The 23,646-nt window shown below is 40.3% G+C and overlaps 1 protein-coding gene across 3 annotated transcripts in view; it reads left to right on the top strand.

Moving 5' to 3' along the window:
• The window catches only part of brp (ELKS/RAB6-interacting/CAST family member bruchpilot), a 55,630-nt gene that overhangs the window by 4,695 nt on the left and 27,289 nt on the right, over nt 1-23,646 (top strand). For all 3 annotated transcript variants that reach the window (XM_076539472.1, XM_076539474.1, XM_076539473.1), the window contains exons 2-4: nt 14,851-15,000; nt 18,937-19,033; nt 20,580-20,707. In XM_076539472.1, coding sequence (XP_076395587.1) covers nt 14,851-15,000; nt 18,937-19,033; nt 20,580-20,707 — 375 coding nt within the window. The remainder of the gene's footprint in view (nt 1-14,850; nt 15,001-18,936; nt 19,034-20,579; nt 20,708-23,646) is intronic.

The raw sequence follows: 23,646 nt of genomic DNA on the forward strand, positions 1-23,646 counted from the left end.
TGCTGTTTGTTTCCGCGGCGAATTGCATGGAATAGCAGTAGCTCGGATCTAATTGCTCACTTGACATGGTTCCTGGTGAATGAAAAATTAGTTGTTGATGGCCACTCTTCTACGTACGGACGACGACGTTTGTCAACGATCGTTAAGCCGCGTTTCCACGCGTACCACATAAGGCTGCTGCAATGATTTCCGAAGGCAGTCTGTTTTCATTTGAAAAAACGAATTCCCGTTATCGAGCTTCTTGCACGAGTGCTTTATTAAACGACGAACAACTCTGACATTTCTATTGTAACGAGTTACAGAAAGAAAAGCTTTTTCATTTACTAATGCTGAGCTACGTTCTTTCGTTAATTTATGGACAAATTTTGATGTTGTGGTTAAATGATATTTTTACACATGACAATGATTAGTAATTTACGAGGATAGTGTTTAAAATATATTTAGGTATAAGACAGAGGCGAAGGTATGTTTAATAAATTATATTAGGGGTGTTGGCTGAGAGAAAATGCGAGGAGAAGACTTTTGAGCAGAAATCGTTTATCTTGCAATTGAGTGTAGTTTCTCAATTCGAGAATCGTTGATCTATCGTCAGCGATCTGCACGAGCACTCTAGAACTCAATTTGTGGTCGCACTCGGTCCGTATCGCATCGCCTGTTCACCTATCGACGGAAAGGGCAGTGCTCGAATCAAATGGACATTGAATGAAAACTAGGTCTTGTGTCATTTGCACTCAAGAACCTGATTGCTTCGGAGATTCGATTGTTATCAAACTTCAATGTATTTCGGGACTGAACCTGCCCTCCACTCTTTCGTTAATATTTTAATCCATAAATATCACATTATATTTAATTGCTATTTTCAGATTATAAACTTGAGTTTAGTTCGTAGTTGCAAACTGTTGAAAATCGTATTCATCTCAAGGAAAGTAGAACGATTTTTAACTATATATGACAGTAGAGTAGCTGAAAATATTTTTATTTTATTATTTACGAACTTTAGAATTACTAGGTGATAATCAATTATGAAGATTATAGTTTAAATGTACAAATGATTTTTATATTGATTTTAACTAAAATATAGCATGGAAGTGAGGTAGGTTATAAAGCATGACGTTAACTCCTGTTCATAACTTAACATAGTTTAAGTGGGCTTTTTAAAGTGGTGCTCTCGTACCATTGCCTCGATTCATCTCAAATGCAGCTGCCGTTCAGTGCCGTATTCACTTAACAAGAAACCTCGACATTCCTCCCGGCATAATCAAATAATTCCTCAGAATTAAACTCGCGTTCCTTCCTATTTTCTCTTCAATTAATTCAACTATCTCCATTTACATCATTCTTTTCGTATTCTACAAAATAACGACCGATACTTAAATAAAACAGCTGAATAATGTTGCACATCTGAGTATGCCCTTTGAAATGTATTTTGTAATAAGTCAGATATTGTAGAAATGCAGATCATGACCTTCGTTTTTAAAAAGAAGCTACAGATATTGTTTCAATTCTTCCACCAAGCTTGATGTATTATTAGGATAATATATTAAAATGTATAACACCATATGTTACATTGTAACTAATTTGAATTTCAATTCACACACATGTCTAGGTCAAACAGTTTTCAGTAAAATATTTTATCGAAAACTGGTTCCCAGGAATAAATGCAGAAGGTGTTCCCAAGACCGTCACCATTCGACCCCTCTATTCAAACTCCCCGAAAGAAGTCTGCGTTCTTTCAAAATCTTCGTGCTTCCACCGAATCTGCTCGTTAGCCACCATTTTACCGACTGTCACCCCATCCAGACGCTTTCGAATTGAATACCGTTGCATTCTGTCCCCTTTGCAAGCCACTGTGCGAAACAATACGGTGTCTAGAAACGAAGATCCACCCTGGGAATATTATCGTTGCATCGTTGTTCGCTTTACCATGGTAATTCCGCTCGAAGCTTTGAGATTTTTCTCCTTTATCACGGTCGTACATCCTTCTAAAAGGATTAAAAGGGAAGTGCAGCCAGTGGTTGTGTTTTACAGAATCGATAACCCAGAAACCTGAATTATTTTTGTGTCGATGTCTGAATTAGGTGGCCCGGCTGTCGCTCACCCGTGTCTTTTTATGTCCTGCTCTCCTGCTTTCGCGATCGTTTCACCCTCCGTTGAGAATCAACAATGCAGCTCTTAGTTTCCATTTTTAAGATCGATACAAATTTTTCGGGGAGGAAATTTACAACTATACTTCGTAGAAGAACAAGTCGGATGGACGAGGAATATTAGGACGAAGGAATTATTAACATTCTTTCAAAAAGTATATAAATTATTTTCCTTAGTGCAAACAATTTTGTGTTACACTTCATCGGAAGTAACTTAACCTTTAATTGTATAATAATCTTACAAAGAACATAAAGGGGTAATAAATACCAGACCAGAGATCTAAAAAGCAGATAACAATGGAAGCTACGTTTAATTAAGAGAAATCTTCATCAAAGGATGTTTCAATGTTTGACTAACTTCTGTGTTCCTCTTTTATCTTCCACTGGCCACATTTCCGCAGGGTAGTGCCGGTGAATGTAACGTGAAGGACTCGAAAGATCTTGATATCCTTTTGTCGACGAAACAGTCTCGAGATTCTGAGACGAAGGAGACTTAAGAACTAATGATTGCAAGATTCCAAAATGTGAGGATTCGAGGATTTATAATTTTGTAAATTTGCAAATTTAAAAATCTAGAATTTAAAAATACAAGAAATCCCAAAAATCAAAAATAAAGAAATTTCAAAGCAGAAGTTCCAATGTCCACGTTTTGCCTTTCGGAAAGTGATCTGAAGAATTAATGGAGCAGAATGGAAATAACATCGAGTAAAGATGGGAGTTTAAACGTGAGGGGTCGAGGGAGTATATTTGAAAGGGTAAAATCGTATACGTAACGCTTATTCCGAGTAGCGAAACAATCATCCCCTAGAGCAGCGAAGGGTTGGTTGCTTGTGAGAGTGGCATACGCGTCGTGTTAAGTATGTACAGCGCACACGTCCCCGTCTATATCGATCGGCCTAAATATATCGAGGCGGATTATTAGCGAGAACCTGTGCCACGCGGTCTAACTATGGCACGACCGCATTGTTCCACGGGGTTACAGAGTAAACGTGTCTCTGGTGGACTTCGAAAATAAATCGATCGAACCTCTGGTGGGAGGTAAACGCGCCCTCGACTCTGACTCTGACTCCGCGTGTTTACCAAAAAATTAATAAAATTTTCAAACATACTCTTGTTTAAAAATGCAGTTCTCGAATTTCATTCGGGTAGGTAATTACACTTAGGATGATAGAATTACCGTGGCTTATTCAATTATCATTTATTAGTATTATAACAGCTATGTGTTGTCTCTCTGAAAATTACTTCAATTGCTCTAATTACGATCCTCGAATATGAGAATGCAGACTAATGTATTTATAATGGGTGTTAACGTTGATATCTTATTAATTATTGCCACCTCTGATGTCAGAGCGCTACAATTTTGAACTTTGAAATTCAGGCGATGTTTCACCACCTGACGCCACCAGTTTCGAGTCAGAATACAACGTAATATCCGTGAATGTGTACGGAGAAACTTTAATATTTCCGAGGACAGGCAACCTGGGCTTTTTCAAACTTTTGTTGCCGAATTCTCTTGGCAAGAATACTCGTTTCCCTTTCGTTCGTGTACTTGAGCTATTTCGTGTACGTTAATGATACTGTGGATACGTTCATGGTCGGAGGGTTAATTAATCGCTAACTGGTGCGCCATTTTGTCACTCTGAAAATACAGACATAATTAAGAATTCAGAAGGAAGTCATATTTATCTGAAAACTAGTTATATTGCATTCGAAGTAAGATTGTCAGGGATTACAGATATTCTTCAATCTGTTAGTATTTTATAAATCAGTAATATTATTAATTATACATACTACACATATTTTACAATACTAGATTTTGAACTATTACCAGAAATGTTTAAGTATGTATTTTAATTTTCCAACGCAACATAAGAGATTGATAACTTCTCGTGCAAAATGAAAATCATGAGTATCCTTCCGTTCTCTTAATGCGCCCCAGCCACGGTGTAATACTCTCCCATAAATCATGCTTTCGTTGCATGTGCGAGTCCACACACACACGAAGCAGCGTCTGGTTAATGAGGAAGTGACTTCCAGCGTGTCACTCGGTGTTATTTGTACACCAGCTTGGCGTCGCGATGCTGGCAGACGCTGGTCTCCTAAAAACACATTCTTAACGCTCGTTGGAATTAATATATCTTTAATTTTATTTCACTCGTATGAATTGGGTTAATACGAGTAGAAGATCAGCAGACAGTGAAGTGATTGATAAATTATTTAAATGATAAATCTATGAATTATTCAGGATTTTAAACGATCGATTAAGGAAATGTTTAACTACGTTCCATTGTACAAGGGAACAAATTAATGTTTGATATGGGACGTTCCCTGGGGATATTCACGGACATAAGTATACAAGTGTAAAATCGATGAATTGTCGCGATCTGTCGGCAGGACATACATTGTTTTTTTAAATGTACTTCCATAATGGCTGCCAGTAGATTTACGACCGATAAAGTGCTCGTAACGACGCAAATGCATTGAATTTAACATTTTATGACGCGTCAGGTTTATCGCCGATCAATTTTAACGATCCGTCGTTCACATTACTTTTATACAACCGTACAAATTGTTTTATGGAGAACGTACCAAAATTTAATCACACGAAATATAGGTTGTACAAAATATGAAAAATACCGAAGGTGTTTTTTCCCTAGCGAGATCAGTGCTTGTTTTTGCTTAGGTACTTCCGTCCTAGTAAAAAGAGTAATACAAGAAAGGAATGAAGAACTTCCGTGGCCCCAGACACGAGAAACACGTCGGAAAATGAGAGTAGCGCGTTACGAACAAAGGGATGTTGTCGAGACGTCTTCATTTGGTTCGCGACGCGACAGTCGTGGCATTCCAGCGAATCTCGAATAAGAGTTCCGAGGCTGTTGCCTCAGTTTGTCATGGTTAATACTATTTCTCGAATGTGCGGAAGAAAAATATTCGCAACTTTTACTCATATCCCCGAAAGAAAAACTGGTGAATTCCACGGGTTGTAATTTCTCGCGTGGTAATTCAGTGGGCTGTGATTCGACGTGTGGGAAACCAATATGTGATAATTCCACGCGTGATAATTCAACGGTTTGTAATTCCATGCGTGGTAATTCAACGGTTGGTAATTCCACGCATGGTAATTCAATGTTTGGTAATTCCTCGCGTGGTAATTCAATGCTTGGTAATTCCACACGTGATACTTCCACGCGTGGTAATTCAGTGCTTGGTAATTCCACGCGTGGTAATTCAATGCTTGGTAATTCCACGCGTGGTAATTCGGTGCTTGGTAATTCCACGCGGGGTAATTCAATGCTTGGTAATTCCATGCGTGGTACTTCTACGCGTGGTAATTCAGTGCTTGGTAATTCTACGCGTGGTAATTCAATGCTTGGTAATTCCACGCGTGGTACTTCCACGCGTGGTAATTCCACACGTGGTACTTCCACGCGTAGTAATTCAATGCTTGGTAATTCCATACGTGGTACTTCCACGCGTGGTAATTCAGTGCTTGGTAACTCCACGCGTGGTAATTCAACGCTTGGTGTATTTTATTCTCATTATATTACCAGAAATGAGAGACAGAAATAATTGAGAGTAACGGGTAGTATAACGAGATTAAACTAGTTGTTAAACGCTCTGCGTGATAGTTCGATGCTAATCTAGCTGCAATTGACAACCTGGTAATTGAACGCGTAATAACTGGTCGTTGGATAACTGCATACGTGAGAATTGGATGCTCGATAATTAAACGCGAGGTAACACCTGCTAATCTAGATAGCCTAAGAATTATCCATCTCGTCTTTTTCCTAAAAAATAATTTTCCTTCCACTTATCGCACAACATATCCCATGTGATTCCACAACAAAGTTCATCGGTTCGTTATTGGAAACGAGTTGCACAGCAAGTGTCTCGCAAAAGGTCAGGCACAAATCGATTCGGCGATTTTATAAATAAATAAATAACGTTATGTTGGAGAATGCGGCGAAAGAAGGACAGTAAGGGACGTGATATCGACGCTGACCGGAGTACACGCGATAAGATCGATCGTGAGATGGACGATCTGCACGAACAATTTTTGCTCGGTTGGACTGGTCGATCGAACGGCTAGATACACCTCTGGCTAGACCATTTTCCAGCAGGCAACATAATTACCGTTGCCACGGTTGATGCATAGCAGCAATTTCTCGGCCGTTGCTGTTGGACGACGCTTTAGGGCTCACAAATTGCTGGTTACCCTCGTGAAATTCGCGATTAAACGAATCATCGAATAGCCTTCCATCTTTATCTGCTTATCAATATTAAATCCTTGTCCACGTTTCCTTATCTGATTAGAGGCCGTATCATTCATTGTTCGGTGATACGGAATTTCATTTCTAATGGTACCTATGACCTTTATAGGATTTGAACAGGTTTTCAAATATTTAATAAAAGTATTATACGATAACCGTCATTGTACCCTTACCAGGAATTAAAGTTTTATACCAAATAATGTTTAAACAAATGGGGTACCACTCTCAATTTCAAAAGCTCAGGGCTGTTGAAGCTTGGTAAAGACAATTGCAGCAAGAGCCAGAAAATTACATGTTATCGATATCCCCCAAATTTTATCCCCTTGTTCGTTTTTCCGATTAACAAGAAACTTTTTTCCCCTCAAGCGAGTCGAACGATATTCTCGGCTGCCAAATTAAAGCTCGACAGGAAACAGGAGGCCAGCCAGCATGAGGTACGATTTTCGTTTCACCACCGTGTGCCACCCCTACTGACTTGTCCCGAGGAAGAATAGGACGTCACCGATAACGTTGGCCGGAAGCATCGATCGTGAAACGCCGAATAAAAGTGGAGTTTATCGTGTGACCCCGACGTAACCCAGATGTTTCACAGGCCGACCCAAATATAGCCACCGAAACGATTCTTCCGTCGTCTTTTCGATTTGCGTCCCGTGTAATCGACTTGATTAATGTTACAGACCTTCCGAATGATATCTGCTGGTGTCTCACCAGGGATACATATCGAGGCATTATACTAATACCGTTGGAATATTGGAACGTGTTACATCCACACGCTATATTGCCAGTTGTTCAAATAATACCGAAGTATACCTTGTCGGAAGAGGTATTAGGTTCATAGGGTGTTGAATTATGCTGGGACCACGTGGTGAGTTACGCATTATTTCCATGCGTTGGACTACCACATATTCCACCTCCACACGTTGAATTACCATATGATGGTGTACCACGTATTTTATTTACACGCGTTAAAGTATCTCGCGCTGAACTACTAATCGTGGATATATCACGCATTCCACCACCATGTGTGGATATTACCATGCGTGGAAGTACCACGTGTGGAATTACCAAGCATTGAATTACCACGCGTGGAATTACCAAGCATTGAATTACCACGCGTGGAAGTACCACGTGTGGAATTACGAAGCATTGAATTACCATGCGTGAAATTACCAAGCAATGAATTACCACGCGTGGAATTACCAAGCACTGAATTACCACGCGTGGAAATACCACGTGTGGAATTACCAAGCACTGAATTACCACGCGTGGAATTACCAAGCATTGAATTACCATGCGTGGAATCACCAAGCACTGAATTACCACGCCTGGAAGTACCACTCGTGGAATTACCAAGCATTGAATTACCACGCGTGGAAGTACCACGCGTGGAATTACCAAGCACTGAATTACCACGCGTGGAATTCCAAACCGTTGAATTATCACGCGTGGATTTATCTCATATTAGTTTCCCACGCGTCGAATTACGCAGCGTCGAACCACAGCCCACTGAATTACCACGCGTGGAATTATGAAATATAGTATAACAACACGTTGAATTGCACCGCGTGGAATTAGCAAGAGCTGAATCAGCCCGCATTGAAATTGTCAAGTTTCCTAGTTAATGGTCCAAGGAGCGTTCAATTACTCGTTACGTCGGAGTGTCAAACAGCTTCGATCGTGGCAGCCCGCAGGGAAGCAGGGGTTAACGAGGCAGTTGAAAGAGGGTGGCTCGTCTCGAATTTTTTAGCAGGGAAATGGGACAACCTCGTCACGACCTCGAAAACCGGCATAACCATGCACGATTTCACACCTGCTCAGAGGGAACCTCGATGGCACACAATTAGGGGATGATTCACGAAGACTCGAACGTAACCCTTCAGTGGTCTTGAACATCGTACTATGAGCGTTCGACCAGTCAGACGAGACGAGGAAAACGCGATAAGAGAGAGGAGAAGTCGGAGGGGTTGAAAAACGACGAAACAAGGGGTTGAAGAGGTTCACTCGACGTAGAAGGAAAGAGGGTGCGTTGCAACCCGTTGGAAAGAAAGAAACGAAAACAGGGTCACGTAGAAACAAGGGAGAATGTGGACAGTGCGAAAGAGAGGAAAAATAGAAGAGGCTGTAGGGGGTGTAACGAGGGGAAAAAAGAGAATGTACAGAAGAGAGAATAGGAGGAACGGGGTAGAATGAAGATAGTAAAAGTTGAACGGAAGAGAAAGAGGGCAAGAGAAGCCGAGTGACACTGGAGAATTTAAGAGAGCAAGAGAGAGAACAGGCAAAGGTGAACGCGGAAGAAACAGAGAGGGAAAATTAGGGAAAGAGTGAGAAATCTGGGAGGGGTGAGTTTCTGCCGCTCGATAACGCTTCTGCTCCGTCATCATTCTCTCTCTTTCTCTTCTTTGTATGCCTTGTGTTTCCTCTTTCCCTTTTTCAAAAATTTTTAACCCCGGTACATTGTGGATCCTTCTTTCCTGAGGTTTTTTGGTATTCGAGGTTTATTATTTCCAGTTAGGATATTTCTGACCTGCGTTGTTTAACGAGTTGAGATTCAATTTGATAATTCGGTGTCATTCAATGCTCAGTAATTCAACACTTGTCCAGACTGATGTAATTCAACGCGTGGTAATTTAATGTGTTGTAACTCCACGCGTGGTAACTCAACGCTAAGTAATGCAACGCTTGGTAATTGAACGATTTGTGAATTAATTCTTGACTCAATCATAATTTTCGATTTCTCCATCGTTCTACAAGAAACTTATTCCAATAAATTCTGTCAAGTAAAGAGCGAAGATTCTAATTTATTCTCATAATAAAATTTGGTGTCAAATGAGAGCCCACATATCAAAGTTTGCTCCAAGTATCTAACATCTATAGACACGACATGAATCGTCCTCGATTATTACATTAATCGGTGATTAGTACCGTGGATTATTATTAGCAGGAGGTTGTAACGAGTTTGCGAAGTAGAGGCAGAAGGACGTAGCATTACTCGAAAGTTGCTGAAACACTGCTTTGAATCATTAAACCGTTTCCACCGCCTTCAAGGCAGAATTAATCCCTGCCTCGATCTAATCTAACTAAACTAAATGGAATTAAATGAAGGGGAGCTTCGTTAAATACTCGTATTGCTGCTTGGAGTAATTGTCTTTTGAGATTACGGTCGAAGCCATTCGTTTGTTATCGGTTCGTGAGGATATGTAACAACTTAACATTCGCTAATTCTAGTATTTAACTTGCACGAAGAGTATAATACTGGATTAGGTTAATGTTATTCACTAGTCATCGATAATTGTCTATTATTTTGATTTATCGTTGTAATTTGTCACATGGTAATTTATTAGTCAGCGTGTCACTCATTACATTACGTTTAGGTGGTTGATCACATGGTTGTCATGTGGTACTCGATCATGTGGTGATTCCACGCGTGGTGATTCATCACGCAGGGATTCAACGCGTGGTAATTCAACGCGCGGCGGTGCGACGTATGGTAACTCAACGCGTGGTGATTCGGCACTTAGGGATACAACGCGTGGTAATTCCACGCGTAGTAATTCCACGCGTGGTGGTGGGATGCGTGGTAACTCAACGCATGGTGATGGGACGCGTGGTAACTCAACGCGTGATAGTTCAGCGCGTGGAAGTGGAATGCGTGGTAATTCAACGCATGGCGGTGGGACGCGTGGAAACTCAACGCGTGGTGGTGGGACGCGTGGTAACTCAACGCGTGATAGTTCAGCGCGTGGAAGTGGAATGCGTGGTAATTCAACGCATGGCGGTGGGACGCGTGGAAACTCAACGCGTGGTGGTGGGACGCGTGGTAACTCAACGCGTGATAGTTCAGCGCGTGGAAGTGGAATGCGTGGTAATTCAACGCATGGCGGTGGGACGCGTGGTAACTCAACGCGTGGTGGTGGGACGCGTGGTAACTCAACGCGTGATAGTTCAGCGCGTGGAAGTGGAATGCGTGGTAATTCAATGCATGGCGGTGGAACGCGTGGTAACTCAACGCGTGATAGTTCAGCGCGTGGAAGTGGAATGCGTAGTAATTCAACGCGTGGTAACTCAACACATGGTAGTTCAACGCATAGTAATTCATCGCATAGTGACACATCATCTAGGAATCCCACACTTGGTAATTTGTCACGTGTGAGAAATCCACGTGTTGAATTCCTCCGTGACAAATTACCACGCGTCGAATTACCCGCTGAATTTCCACATGACGAATCACCACGAATTCTAGTAACATTCCACAAGAAGTTCCTAGAAAAACAGACGTCACCTAAATCGAAACGGATTTCAGGATACGACAAAGGCGTTCCTTATCGATCGATAGCAGTCTCGTTGGCTCGGATAAAAAAGAGGCGGTGCAGGGGGTGAAAAAAGGAGGGGTGTTACGGAGCGAAGGCACTTTGACGAAAGACTTTTCCACGGTGGAACGAGCCACGATAGTCCAAGACTTGCCTACGTAGATGGTTAAAAGCCCAGTTAGGAAAGTTTCGAAAAAGTTTGTAACTCGAGCCACTTCTCGCCTTCGCGTCTTTCTTGTTCCTGTTCCTTTTTTTAAGAATAAATATCAGTTTTCACCGACGTCCTTCATTCTCTTCGGTAAATTTGTCGCGAGATTTCTCTTTCGCTGATGGAGAGATTGTAATGGGGTTACTTTGGCTGAAATTTCATAGTCGAGGTTTCTAGACACTTGAACGATGTTAGAGCTTTTTGTTTTGACAGACACTCTTTCCCTCTGGCTATGTCAAAGAGGTTCCTGGTAATTTGACTCCCTTGGGGATCAATTACCATTAGATACCTTAATTATCTTGCGTTATTAATTCAGAAATTTTTGAAGTCTTTCATGTTTTCTCATTTACTAGTTTACGAGAGTACAAGGTTTTAACATCAGACATTTACCAATTATTAAATACCCAAAATTCTTGATATCAAGTTTACATATTTTTAAGATGAATATAAAATTTCCCTCAAATCTTCACAACCCAGAAATCAGATAATAATATCTAAGAAATATTAACTCCATCAGTTTTACGATACCCAATAAAAATCCTGCTTACGTCAATACCAATTAGCCCCTCGTTTCTTCTCGTTTTTATTCACCGAATAAAACCAGCCCAGCTTTTGTCGCCAATTTATCGAAGACCGAAGCAGTCGATATCTTCACGAGGTCGTTGTACCTGAATCGATCCTTCGACGAAAACTGAGCTTTGCCAGACTGATTCCTCGTAAAGGCAAACTGTTCTGGCACGGAACGTTGGCCGTTTCTTTCGTGACACGGTTGTCTTGTCTTATGGCTGGCTTTTGATAGCTCGCAATCCTACGTTGTCTCAGAAGATCGAATAAATTGACGTTTCCATTCGTCGATGATGAATGAAAGATCAAACGAACTTTTTGTTGTTCCTACATTTTGTAATACATTTAAGGCTACTGGCAGACAAGACAAATATACAGATAAAAATGTAAGAACAAATGTAAGGACATGATTTATGAAAGAACAAGAAGTATGATAAAATTTGATATACAACAAAAATAGTCTTTATTAAATTTATGTACCCTAAAGGTATTTTCTTTGAAACTGCAGCAAATGTGAGATCATGCTCTTGGCAAAAAAATATTCGAATTGTTACAAAATTATCGTGAATCACTATTGCATTTATCTACGCAAACGCATGCTTTCATCCCTTCTCTGTATCTCCGCCAACCCCATAAAATCTTATGCCTCGAGGAAAGGCCATTATTGGTCATTCTTAGAGCAACCATGCAGCCATCAAGGCCGCCATTCTCCGCCAACCCAAGTCACACGGTAAGTTTCATGTACCAGAAACAAAATTATCCTCTTGCTTTCTTTAATATGTATTTAAAATTGATCTGCTTCTTTATAAATCTAATTGTACTTTTACATACTTAATACTATTTAATATTTATCTTTATTTATTCTGTTAAATGTGCCCAACGCATAATAATTTTTATATTTATTATAATTTTAATAGAAAATATTTATGCATTCTCACATACTTGTGGACAAAGTTGAATAATGTTTGTAAAATGGAAAGAGGGTTCAACGACCCAGCGTTTCTTGAGGAGAATTCTTGTTCTTGGAAGACATCGATCCAACGCTAATTCCAGTGGTATCGTTATAATGGGCGTTTTAAATGGAACGCTGACCCACATACGAATACGGAATGGGGTCAGAGAAAATCGCTGGAATTGGGTCAGGGGAATTTGCATGCTCGGGAATGAACGCGTTGCAGTTTTACGTTTCACGTTTGACGTCATCGATCTCGCACATTCGTCGCCTGCGCACGTTTCCCAAAGTCGTTTTATGGAAATCTTATGCAAAAAAGCGGATAGACCTTGAAACAAAAATATGATCGACCTCTTACGTTGAAGCTTAAACATTGGGGTCGAACTTCAACAATATTCACGATCTAAACTCGTAATTTTTTATCATTTTAGTGGTACGGTACCTAAAATATTATTTAGAAGAGTGTGCTTATGTCAAGAGACGTTAGTTAACGAATTTTGTAGCTAAATAAAATACTTCATCCCCTAAATACTTTTCTCCTTAAAGAACTACAGTTACCATAAACTTGTTATCAATCTATAAAATTATTATCGTTCCTTCTTGCATAATAAACGACATCAAACGTTCTTATAGAACTACATCGAATATTAAACCGGCTTAAACTCTCCATAAATCCCAACATCCACGTAAAACTAATAGACTAATAAACAAAAGACAAGTTTGATTTATTACTTATTGACTTTGCCTCAAAGGAACAATGCTCCAAGTAGATTCCGCAATGTCTAAAAATAAAAACAAGCACAGTTGTATCTCACGCGAGAGCACAATGCAACAAAATTTATTTTGTTCCCCGGCGACGACAAAGTTACGAGTTTCCCTCGTATCTTCGTCGCTTAGCAATTACGCGAACGTAAACATGTCGCGTCTAAAAAAAGAGAGCGACTATGTACGATGCATATCACGGTAATATTTATGACGAGGTATTAAAGCCCGAAAAAAAAAGTATTCGAGAGACATGCACGAGCAGCAGGGAACCGGAAGGGATCGATCTATCGTGCAACGACCCCAGAAATATCAAAGAGTTGCTCGTGCAGCTTTGTTTCTTAGTAAAAGCACGCCATGTTTTGTGACCTGCTTTATTTTATATATTCTTGGAAACTTCGCGGTGACAAGCTGCGAAAAGGTCTTCGGAGAAATTCACCTTTCCTTCATAACTCGATTCTGATTTCTTGAGGGTTGTTAGTGGAACAAAAACGTTTGATATCATAGACGATATTTGTCAAAGTTCATACGAATAAAATATGGTTATTAAGTTGACATCAAGTCGTTGGTATTCAGAAATGTCTGTCAGCCATTTTGTGTTATTAAAGAATCTCTGGTACTGTCATTTCACAGGCGCCATGTCACGAAATTGAATACATTAGACACTGTTTGTTTTCGAGTCACAGCTTGCTATAATAGTCCGATTATATATTATGAATGACATTGAAATTTCTATTTTCATCGCGGCAGCTCTAAATCCGCACACTCTATTTTCGGAGCGTATTCGATCAGCACCATAAAGGTACTTATCCGATCAGGTTCCTGATCCTCGGACGAGCCTTCTCGCGTTACATTTTCTTAAAATAACAGTTCCATTAACCCTATCCATTGTTTCCAGCAGAGTGACGGGTCCATTCGACAGGGGGTCGTTTCGGCATCGTCCATTAAGTCGGACACGACCGGTTGTTTTCACGACAGTCTCACGCTCTCTTGTAAGAAGAAACGCCACGAGATAGGGTTTACGTGATCGTTAATAGGATCTCGTCTTAAGGAGGGCTTCGTTTAAACTTTAAACCCCCGTTCGATCCTCCTTCTTTCCTCGTCCTTCCGCGTTCGATCCGCGCGTAAGTGTGTCGATGGACGATACCAATCCACCCCCGTTCAACCTCTCGAGAGATCGGTTTCCGCGTCGAGGGTTAATCGAAGGCTAATCGTTTCGAAAGCGGCACACCCGACACCCTGTCCCTTAAGGGAGCCTTAACATGACGCGATGCGGTTGCCTTTGCAGGAACCGACGTAAATAGATCATCGGGATTATTCGGGGGCCAGCTATGAGATGCAGGAGCATTTTTGTGGGATTCTAGGATCATTTAAGTAGAAACTGGGTTTACTTTGGACCACCTGAGACTTCCGACAGCTCCTGATGGAATTTCAAATTCCTAAATTCTCAAATTAAATCCTTTAATTTTCGAATCCTCAAGTTTCCAAATTCCCAAGTCCTGTAATCCCTAAATTTCAAACTTCCCGAATCCCTAAATCAAAGTTTCAACTCTGCTTAAAAATACCCACCCCTCATTCCTAAAATAATAACCCAACCAACAAATATCCACCTCTCTTAACCAAAAATCTTTTTGTGTTACAGAAACAAAGCATGATGGTGCGTCAGCTGGAAGAGGAGCTAAGAATGAGGATGCGAGGTCCAAGCGTCGAACTGCAGCAACAAATGGAAGTTTTGTACAACGAGAACGAACATTTGACGCGAGAGATCGCCATACTTCGCGACACGATAAAGGTAAAAGATGAAAAACTTAATAAAATTCCTCCCCTTGAAAGCTCTATTTTCCTCGGGACTCTGAAAGGAAATGATAAAACGTTAAACGTAACCTTGAACCTTTAATTCGCCGAAATTAAAATTTCGTTCGCAATCATCTCACCGTTTTTTCTCCTATGAAATTTTCACACGATATCGATAAACGAGCCGGAGTTCGCCTTCCAGCGAAAATAATAGATTTTTCGCGAAGAATGGAGGACCGTTGGCTTTCGTTCAGATTGGAATTCGCGGGAAGAATGGCTGGTTCGCGGGAGGGATCATTATGATCGCGAATAATGGGTATAAAACGCGGGAAATGGGGATGCAGGCAAATCTTCTGGGTCGTATCCTAACTGCAAAAACTTCCAGCCATTCTTCGACCTCGTTTTGTGCCGTTTCAGCCCCTTTGTCGGCCGTACATTCATTGTAAATGATGAATATCAATAGTTATGCGCTTTGATCTTTTAGCTGTGACATTCCGTAATTTGTACTGCAAATATTCTCGCTCAAATCTTCAAACGTAAAAATTTTAGAAAAATGACAAATTGATGACTAAGACACATGTAATATCAACTTGGAGTTCGATCAAAATTACAGTACATTTTCTCACAAAATGGCTGCCTATCAATGCAACAAACTGTGACTAATTTTGTAACATAAAGAATCGGACACTAAATCATGACATAAAAGTATCCGTAAATGGTGCTTGTAGCACATCAATTCAAAGCTTAAAGTTCAATAAAAGTGGCAGTATAAATGCATCGTAGTTATTCTTAATACAAAATGGCCGGTTGCCAGTTGTATCAAATGGTGACCAGTTTCGGGAAGTATAAACTCTGGCAACATTTCCTGACATAATGGCACTTGTGGCACGCCATTTTGGAGCTTAAAGTTCTACAAAATTAGCCAAATTAAGACATTGAAAGATACTTTAACATATTTGACATTTATCTGCCAATCGACAAGTTCCATCAATTTTTTTATTATTTTAACCAGGAATCATTTTGTGAAAAATATCAAGAAACATTGATATTAAAAATTTCCTTGTAATGACGTACTTCTGACGTACAATTAAGAAGTTGATAATTCGAACAGAAAATAGAAGGGTTTCGGTGGATTCGGCTAATCCAAGTGCGGTTTGACGTTTGCCCTGCAACCGAAATAGCCAGCAGGTTTAGGTCTTGTTCGAGGTAAACGACCGATTGTCTGCCAACGGTTCGCGACACTTCCGGAAATCTTGGCAACGGGTATCAGTTCGCCGCAATAACTCCGTTAAGTCTGCCACCAGTGGCGCCGAAAGCGATCTCGTTCCTCCGAATAACGCTGGATCAATAAACTCCGAAGGAACCAGTGCCTTTGCACACCAGATTAGATTCGTTGATGTTAATCTTCCACTTCGCGTGGTTCGATGAAAAAACGCGAAAGTTCATTTTCTTCAGGGAATCGATTTCTGGGACTGCAAACGCGACCGAGTTATTATTTCAAAAGTAGGTACTTGAAATTAAATGATGTTGTTCAAAGATCTCGAGTTTGAAGTATCAGGAATATGAAAAACATTGAGCACCTCGTAATTGCAGTGGATGAGGGAATTTTTCAGATTGCTTAGAATTAATCTGAATTGTCTGCATCTACTGTGATTTTAATCAGATTATTAACACATTCTACTGTCTGTCTTGCTGTCTGGATCTACTGTGACAGTCTGATAACGTGTCTCACTTAATATGTCTGGATCTACTATAGTCGGACAGAATACATATTCCATGTCTTGTCTGTTAAGTATCTACTGTGATAATCGTGCTTTTAACATATTCTGCTGTCTATCTTAGTTAAATGATAAAGTCTATAGCGGAAGTACTTTATTAGTTTATCTAAATCTACTCTGATGGTATACATATTCTACTGTATGTCTGACCTGGTATGTCTGGATCTACTGCGGTAGTACAGACTTCCTACTGTGTCTTACCAGTTATGTCTGGATCTACTGTGGTTAGTCGATACCAGAGCAGCTAAACTTCTCAGAAATATGCAAACCTATCAAATTACTAAAAGTATCAAATCATTGTTCGAACACATGCACTGTTCGCATTTCTCAGTTATTTATGAAGTTAAGCTACGTCTTAGAAACTAAACTCTTTTAAGAGAAATAGAAATTCCAGTGTTGGTTAATGGCGAACGAATCGATCCGTTGCTTATCAAAAGCAGTGTATCGATCGTCGCTTCTAAAAATACCGCCAGCTCGATTAGGCGCGGTCTAGGAAGAAGTTCAAGAACCGAATCGCGGTTTCGACGATTGAAAATCTCGCGGGTTAAACTGGTTCCGGTATCCTCGGCCAAATCGTCTCGCGGATGGGTCAAAACGTGCAACACACTCGAAGCAACTGGTCGCCTTTGGCCAGTGGCCAAATTATGCAGCCGCTTTTTGGCCGCGTACCGGTGGCCTTTATTATCGAATCGCGGTAGGGTCCATCGACACCGTGTCACCTTCCGCTGTTTTTCGCGTGACGAACCGCCATCTCATTTTCTGCAACCATGTCGGATGCTTGCATAATTCTTTGTTTCATACAAAATTCATTTAGGAATAATCCGATCTTGAATAACAGTGTAACTCGAATCACAATATCATTATCCATTAACAGGTACTCTAGGTACTTTAATTTGCCTCTCCACACACATGTTCAATACTTTTAATCACAGTGAAACGTTTATTCTACTTTCAACAAAACAGCACACAGAACATTCAAACCAATGTCTTATAAAAATACGACGTTGAAAAGTACACATCTTGTACCAACATCATGCGAGATAAAATTGAAGTACAAAATATTTCACTTTTATTCCACGTTCCACGATACGAACAAAAGGGACGTGCACATACGAGAACTTTTATAAAAATTGACGATAATACCCGTTACGAATAAAGTCGTATCGTTGAAAAAATCTTCCATTCTGATCTGGAGGCTATTTTGGATGCAGCGTTCGTTTATTGAACTTACGGCATTGAACATCAGGCGTGGTGCATTTATTTTCAGCCGAGCGTTTCGAGAAAGCGAAATGTTCCGACTGAAGCTTCGTTCAATTTCAAATTGTCTTCCATCGGGAGAAAGAAAAATAATTGGACGCAGTGGAACCTGAATTGTTTATTGATTTGGGATTTCTGGAATGCAGCTTGAGAAAGTGCTTTTATGCGTTCTGTGTTCTGCTGCTTTTATTCGCTTTTAATTTTTTTGTGTTTGGTACCTGATACCTGATACTTGATATTTGATATTTAATATTTGATATTTGATACTTGATATTTGATACTTGATATTTGATACTTGATATTTGATACTTGATACCTGACACTTGATATCTGATACTTTACATGTGATACTTGATACTTAGTACCTGATATTTGATACTTTATGCCTGATACTTGATATTTGATACTTAGTACTCGATACACTTAAGAATTACGAATACTGATAACAAAGTACTCAGTACTTAAAGACTTGAACACCCGAGTACATAATTTTAAGTACCTGATGCTGCATATTAGATCGTACATCACAGTTTAATAGTCTCTTTAATAAATAACTGTGATAGAAAAGCGTAGAATTTCGTTGCAAGCACCAGAGGAAAGACACCGACACTTTACTATCCATTGACGATGTCAATTAGAAAAGGACGAGGGTAGACTGACGGGTGTCTAATTCCAGACTAATTGCGTTTCTGTCGTCAAAGAGGCGGTCTAAGTTCGTTACGTAGGCGTCAAGCACCACTAATAGAGCACGTTAACAGAACAAAAAATTCTCTTCACACGTTGTTTTATTTAATTATTTCGAAGTCGATATCGTTTTTAATTGCTACGTAAAACAAGTCGATTTCAATTAATTAAGAAAGTTTCCCTGTTGAATTAACCAAGATTCCTTTTCGTTGCAGGAGCTGGAATTGAGAATAGAAACGCAGAAGCAGACACTGCAGGCTCGTGATGAAAGCATCAAGAAGCTCCTCGAGATGCTCCAAAACAAGGGGATGGGTGAGGCATTCCATTAAAATTATTACCCTTCCACTCGAACGTTATCATTTTACTGACTTACGTGTCATTTAATAGTGAACAAAAATCGGGGCTGAGGCGAATCATCAAATTAACACGTTAATGTATCTCCAGACATTTTATTTATTAAACTAGTCGAGTTAAAAAATATTCTGTTATATCACATCGAGTCGAATATTATATAATTTTAAAGCTTGAATCGAACTGTGTTGAGTCGAGTCGACTCGAATGACTAATTGAATTTCATCGAATACTTCTGAATTGAATAGCAGCTGATTGCGTTGAATTAAGTCGCGTGGAATTGAATCGTGTCTAAGTTGAATCACCCAAAATTAAAACACATCTAACCGTGTAACGTGTTAACTTGAAATTAAATTAATACAATAGCGCAATTAAAATATAATTAAAATTGAAAATTCATACTCTGCTGATTGAAGCATTAATAGCAGTAAAAAATTGCATTCGTTTCAGCTCCGAATCGATCAGTCTCACTCATTAAACCATATTTCATCTTCTAGCAAAGAAAATTCGTTCTCTCCTGTACTCACTCTTCGATATTTCATTCTGCAAATATTTCTTAGTGGATTTGCTGTTATGATAGATAACATTCTAGCAAACAAGTTTTATTAGCAACATTGTTGTTTTATCAAAGTTTGATCCAGTTAACCTTAGAGATCACGACTAGTTCAGCATACAGCGACTTGGCCATTTTCCCCAACGGCGAGAATCGTTTTTTATACAGCGCACGTTCTTCGACGTTTATTTTTTAACCATAATTTATTATACATTCTGTGGACTGTGAGGAAAGAAGCAAACTGTTTTGCCGAAATGAGTTGACGTTCTCCAAAGAAACGTTCTGAAATTTTTTATAACAGATCTTCGTAAGAATTCTTGTTGAAGAGAAATATAGATCGTAGGTTTTTCAAATTTTTAACGCGATTTCGTCAAAGACCTGCGAGTTTTCACGTGAATATCCTTCAAATTTTTCTTCGACTTTTGGAAGATTTCCAATTTCCAAGTATAAATTGTAAGTTAACTACGAGGATTATCAAAAGGTTACCATGATTTTGTTAAAATTAGGTTCCCACAAGATTCTTCTTTTGATCTCCATTGATTTTATTAGGTTAATGCAACAGTAATTGCAATTTTCGCAATCGGCATGTCACCTAATCAAAACGCAAACGATAGAATTAGCCTAAACGTTCTATCGCATGAGAAAGTTCGAAATCAACGGCAAATAGAAATAGTAATTATATTTGCACCGACCTAATAAACATCGTTGAATCCCGTAGTCCAACGTTAGTAAAACGTTGTCCGAGTGGCAGTGTTGAGAAGGGCAGATTTCCCGAAAAAGCTGGAGCCACGGAAGAAGGGCTGAAAATTGTATCAAAAAGCGAATCTCCTCTCGACGCGTTCATCCTTCAGCCTCATAAAAGTCTAGCCAATCATACGTCACATCCTACATGAAATCGACGAGAACCAAGTACCAAGAGAAATAAAAAAATTGATATTAAATCGTGAAACGCAGACAGAGACCGTACGAAAATCTGGACACCGAGCAGACCTCCCAAGAGCTTCTCGTTGCTTTCTGCTGTTCCAGGAAAAGAGGAGGAAAGGATCATGTTCCAGCAGATGCAGTCGATGGCCCAGAAGCAGGTCCTTAAGCTATTTCTACCCATGTCGGCATATTGATCATTTACATTATTAATTACTACTATTCTTATTCTCTCTCTTTCTCTCTCTATATATATATCTGTATCACTATCGACATGATTATCATCATGTTCATCAAAGTGTATATGTACATATCATATATATACATCGTTCTTGTTTGTCAGAGACAGTGTACAAGCGTCCGAATGACTGCACGCGAGTATTCGCCACACGTACTCGCGTGTGTGCGATCGGACGCGTGTACCCCGTTTGCTCATAATTCACGCTGAAAGTTTTGAGAATATATTGACAGATTCTACTTCCATCTTTTCAAATTCTGTCGGTGGGAAGTTAGATCAAATAGTCGAGGGATATTTATTCGATTGCAACTCGTTTCGTTATTTTATTTATCGTTGAGGTTTACTGCAGAGGTAATAACGCGTGGTAATTCAACGCGTGGCGGTGAGACGTATGGTAACTCAACGCGTGGTGATTCGGCACTTAGGGATACAACGCGTGGTAATTCCACGCGTGGTGGTGGGATGCGTGGTAATTCAACGCGTGGTAGTGGGACGCGTGGTAACTCAACGCGTGATAGTTCAGCGCGTGGAAGTGGAATGCGTGGTAATTCAACGCGCGGTAATGGGACGCGTGGTAATTCAACGCGTGGTAGTGGGACGCGTGGTAACTCAACGCGTGATAGTTCAGCGCGTGGTGGTGGGATGCGTGGTAACTCAACGCGTGGTGGTGGGACGCGTGGTAACTCAACGCGTGATAGTTCAGCGCGTGGAAGTGGAACGCGTGGTAGTGGGACGCGTGGTAACTCAACGCGTGATAGTTCAGCGCGTGGTGGTGGGATGCGTGGTAACTCAACGCGTGGTGGTGGGACGCGTGGTAACTTAACGCGTGATAGTTCAGCGCGTGGAAATGGAATGCGTGGTAATTCAACGCGTGGTAATAGGAGTTTCGGAGGTACAGGGAATTGAAGATCTATATTTGGAGACTTAGGACTTGTACTTCAATTTTGACTAATTTTTCCACCGTCCCAAAAAGGGTTTTTTGTGCCCAGAGTAACACATCTAAAAATTCTCAAAACTATCAGAGTGAGTCAGGTGCAGCACGGGTCCAAACATATGTTCTCGATCGCTGCCCACTGTTGTTATGTAGCTGCTTGCAAGTAGAGACTGTTAATTATTGCTCTGCCAGTGGCTTCAGTCATTCTTTGCCCCGCGTCATTTCACGCTTCAGCCCCCGAAATCCTCTCGCGTTATTTACAATCGTAAAGAAAGGGGAAACAAGTGGGTACGATTCTCATCCAACACTCGAGTTAAAAATAATTGCGGAAACGTAAGCTTAAATTGAACTCGAATGATAATACATTTGAGAGCAATCTGACCACAGAACGTAGTATTCAGCTTACCCGAACTTGGGTTTACGAGATCTTTGAGTGCTAAACTACGTTATTCACATTAAGAATTATTAATAGAACCTCGAAGATCCTCGGTACTGCGTTCTGAAGGCTATTGTCTCGAGTTTACGTCAGTAAAATTCGTAAATGGAACAAATAAAGCAACGGAGATTCCGTGTTGATTTCAAAGTGTCTGCCAACTTGTCAGACGTTCGCGACACGCTTCCTCCGTTAAACGTACGAAGCGTATAAAACGCGGGCCGATAATCGTCGATATACCGAGAGAGAACGGAACGTAGAAAATGCGATATATCGAGGTTACGGAAATAACTGGATTCTCGCAGATCGAACTTCCTGTCTCTCGGTGATTTATATTCGAAATGAAAGGAGGCGACTCCTAACCCTATGCTTGAAATAACGAGTCACGTTCAAACACGAACAACACGTGTTCCAGAGGAATACCGACACACGCATACACATGGTTCCATGTCTTTTAGGCACGTGTCACACGCCTAATGCACACGTACCCCTGTCTGCCAACTCGCACACGCGTGCTCTGCACGCTGTTCACCGTGCGTGTCTTTGTCACGACAAAACGTCCAAAAGTTTCGTTAAACTCTTGCTAATCTGCAATAATCGATTACAGATATTTAGAGAAGCGAGAGTCTGCGAATTTATTATTTAAGGGATAGTCGAGGGACATTTATAGGACATCTGCTATCAAATTTATAGGACACGTCACTTCTAGAGGCGACTTGAAGGCTTGTTAGAGAACTGTCAATTATAGAGGCAATATTGCAAGGGTTGTTAGAGAAACATTTATAGGACATGCACTATGAAATTTATGGGACCATGGTCAGTTAGGGACAATGTTGTTAGAGAACATTGTTGTTAGAGAACATTCTATTATAAAGACAACGTTACAAGGTTTGTCACAGAATGGACCACTGAATTCTAATAAGAAAACAAGCTCCTATTGGCATATTAGACTCCTAAAATTGACCAGCACAAGATGTTACGCATCGAAAAAAATATTTATCTACCAAGTAATTTTATTTTGATTAAAAAATTGTTAACACGTTAGGCAAGTAAAATCGATCATCGGTGCTGCGTGCCGTGCGTTTTCCGCGTCGATTGTTTCAGTCATGCGCAATCTTGTCATCCTCTTCTGTGAAAAAAAACCGACTGAAAGTTCCAACGAAAAAATTCTCGTTTGTCGAAGCTCGATTTTCCACGATATCGGATAGAATCAAGAGCTTTTGGACGTTTTCCATCGGTGTCTGACAGCAACGCTTTGTTCTCGTAGCGTTACACTGTTTCCGCTATCACGATCACCCAGCAAATATCTGTATCGTCATTATTATTTATTCACGAGCACCGCCGCCATAACTCACTCACATTCGTGTTAGAAACAGTCGTAGTGGTCCCCAGAATCGTTCACTTGCGTAGCTTTAGCCCCGTGTACGCTGATCTTGGATGCGAACTCACCCTGGACTAAATGAAACATTTTTAACCCACTTCCAAAATTTTATTT

Source organism: Megachile rotundata, chromosome 14, assembly GCF_050947335.1.
Source record: "Megachile rotundata isolate GNS110a chromosome 14, iyMegRotu1, whole genome shotgun sequence".
Lineage (NCBI taxonomy): Eukaryota > Metazoa > Arthropoda > Insecta > Hymenoptera > Megachilidae > Megachile > Megachile rotundata.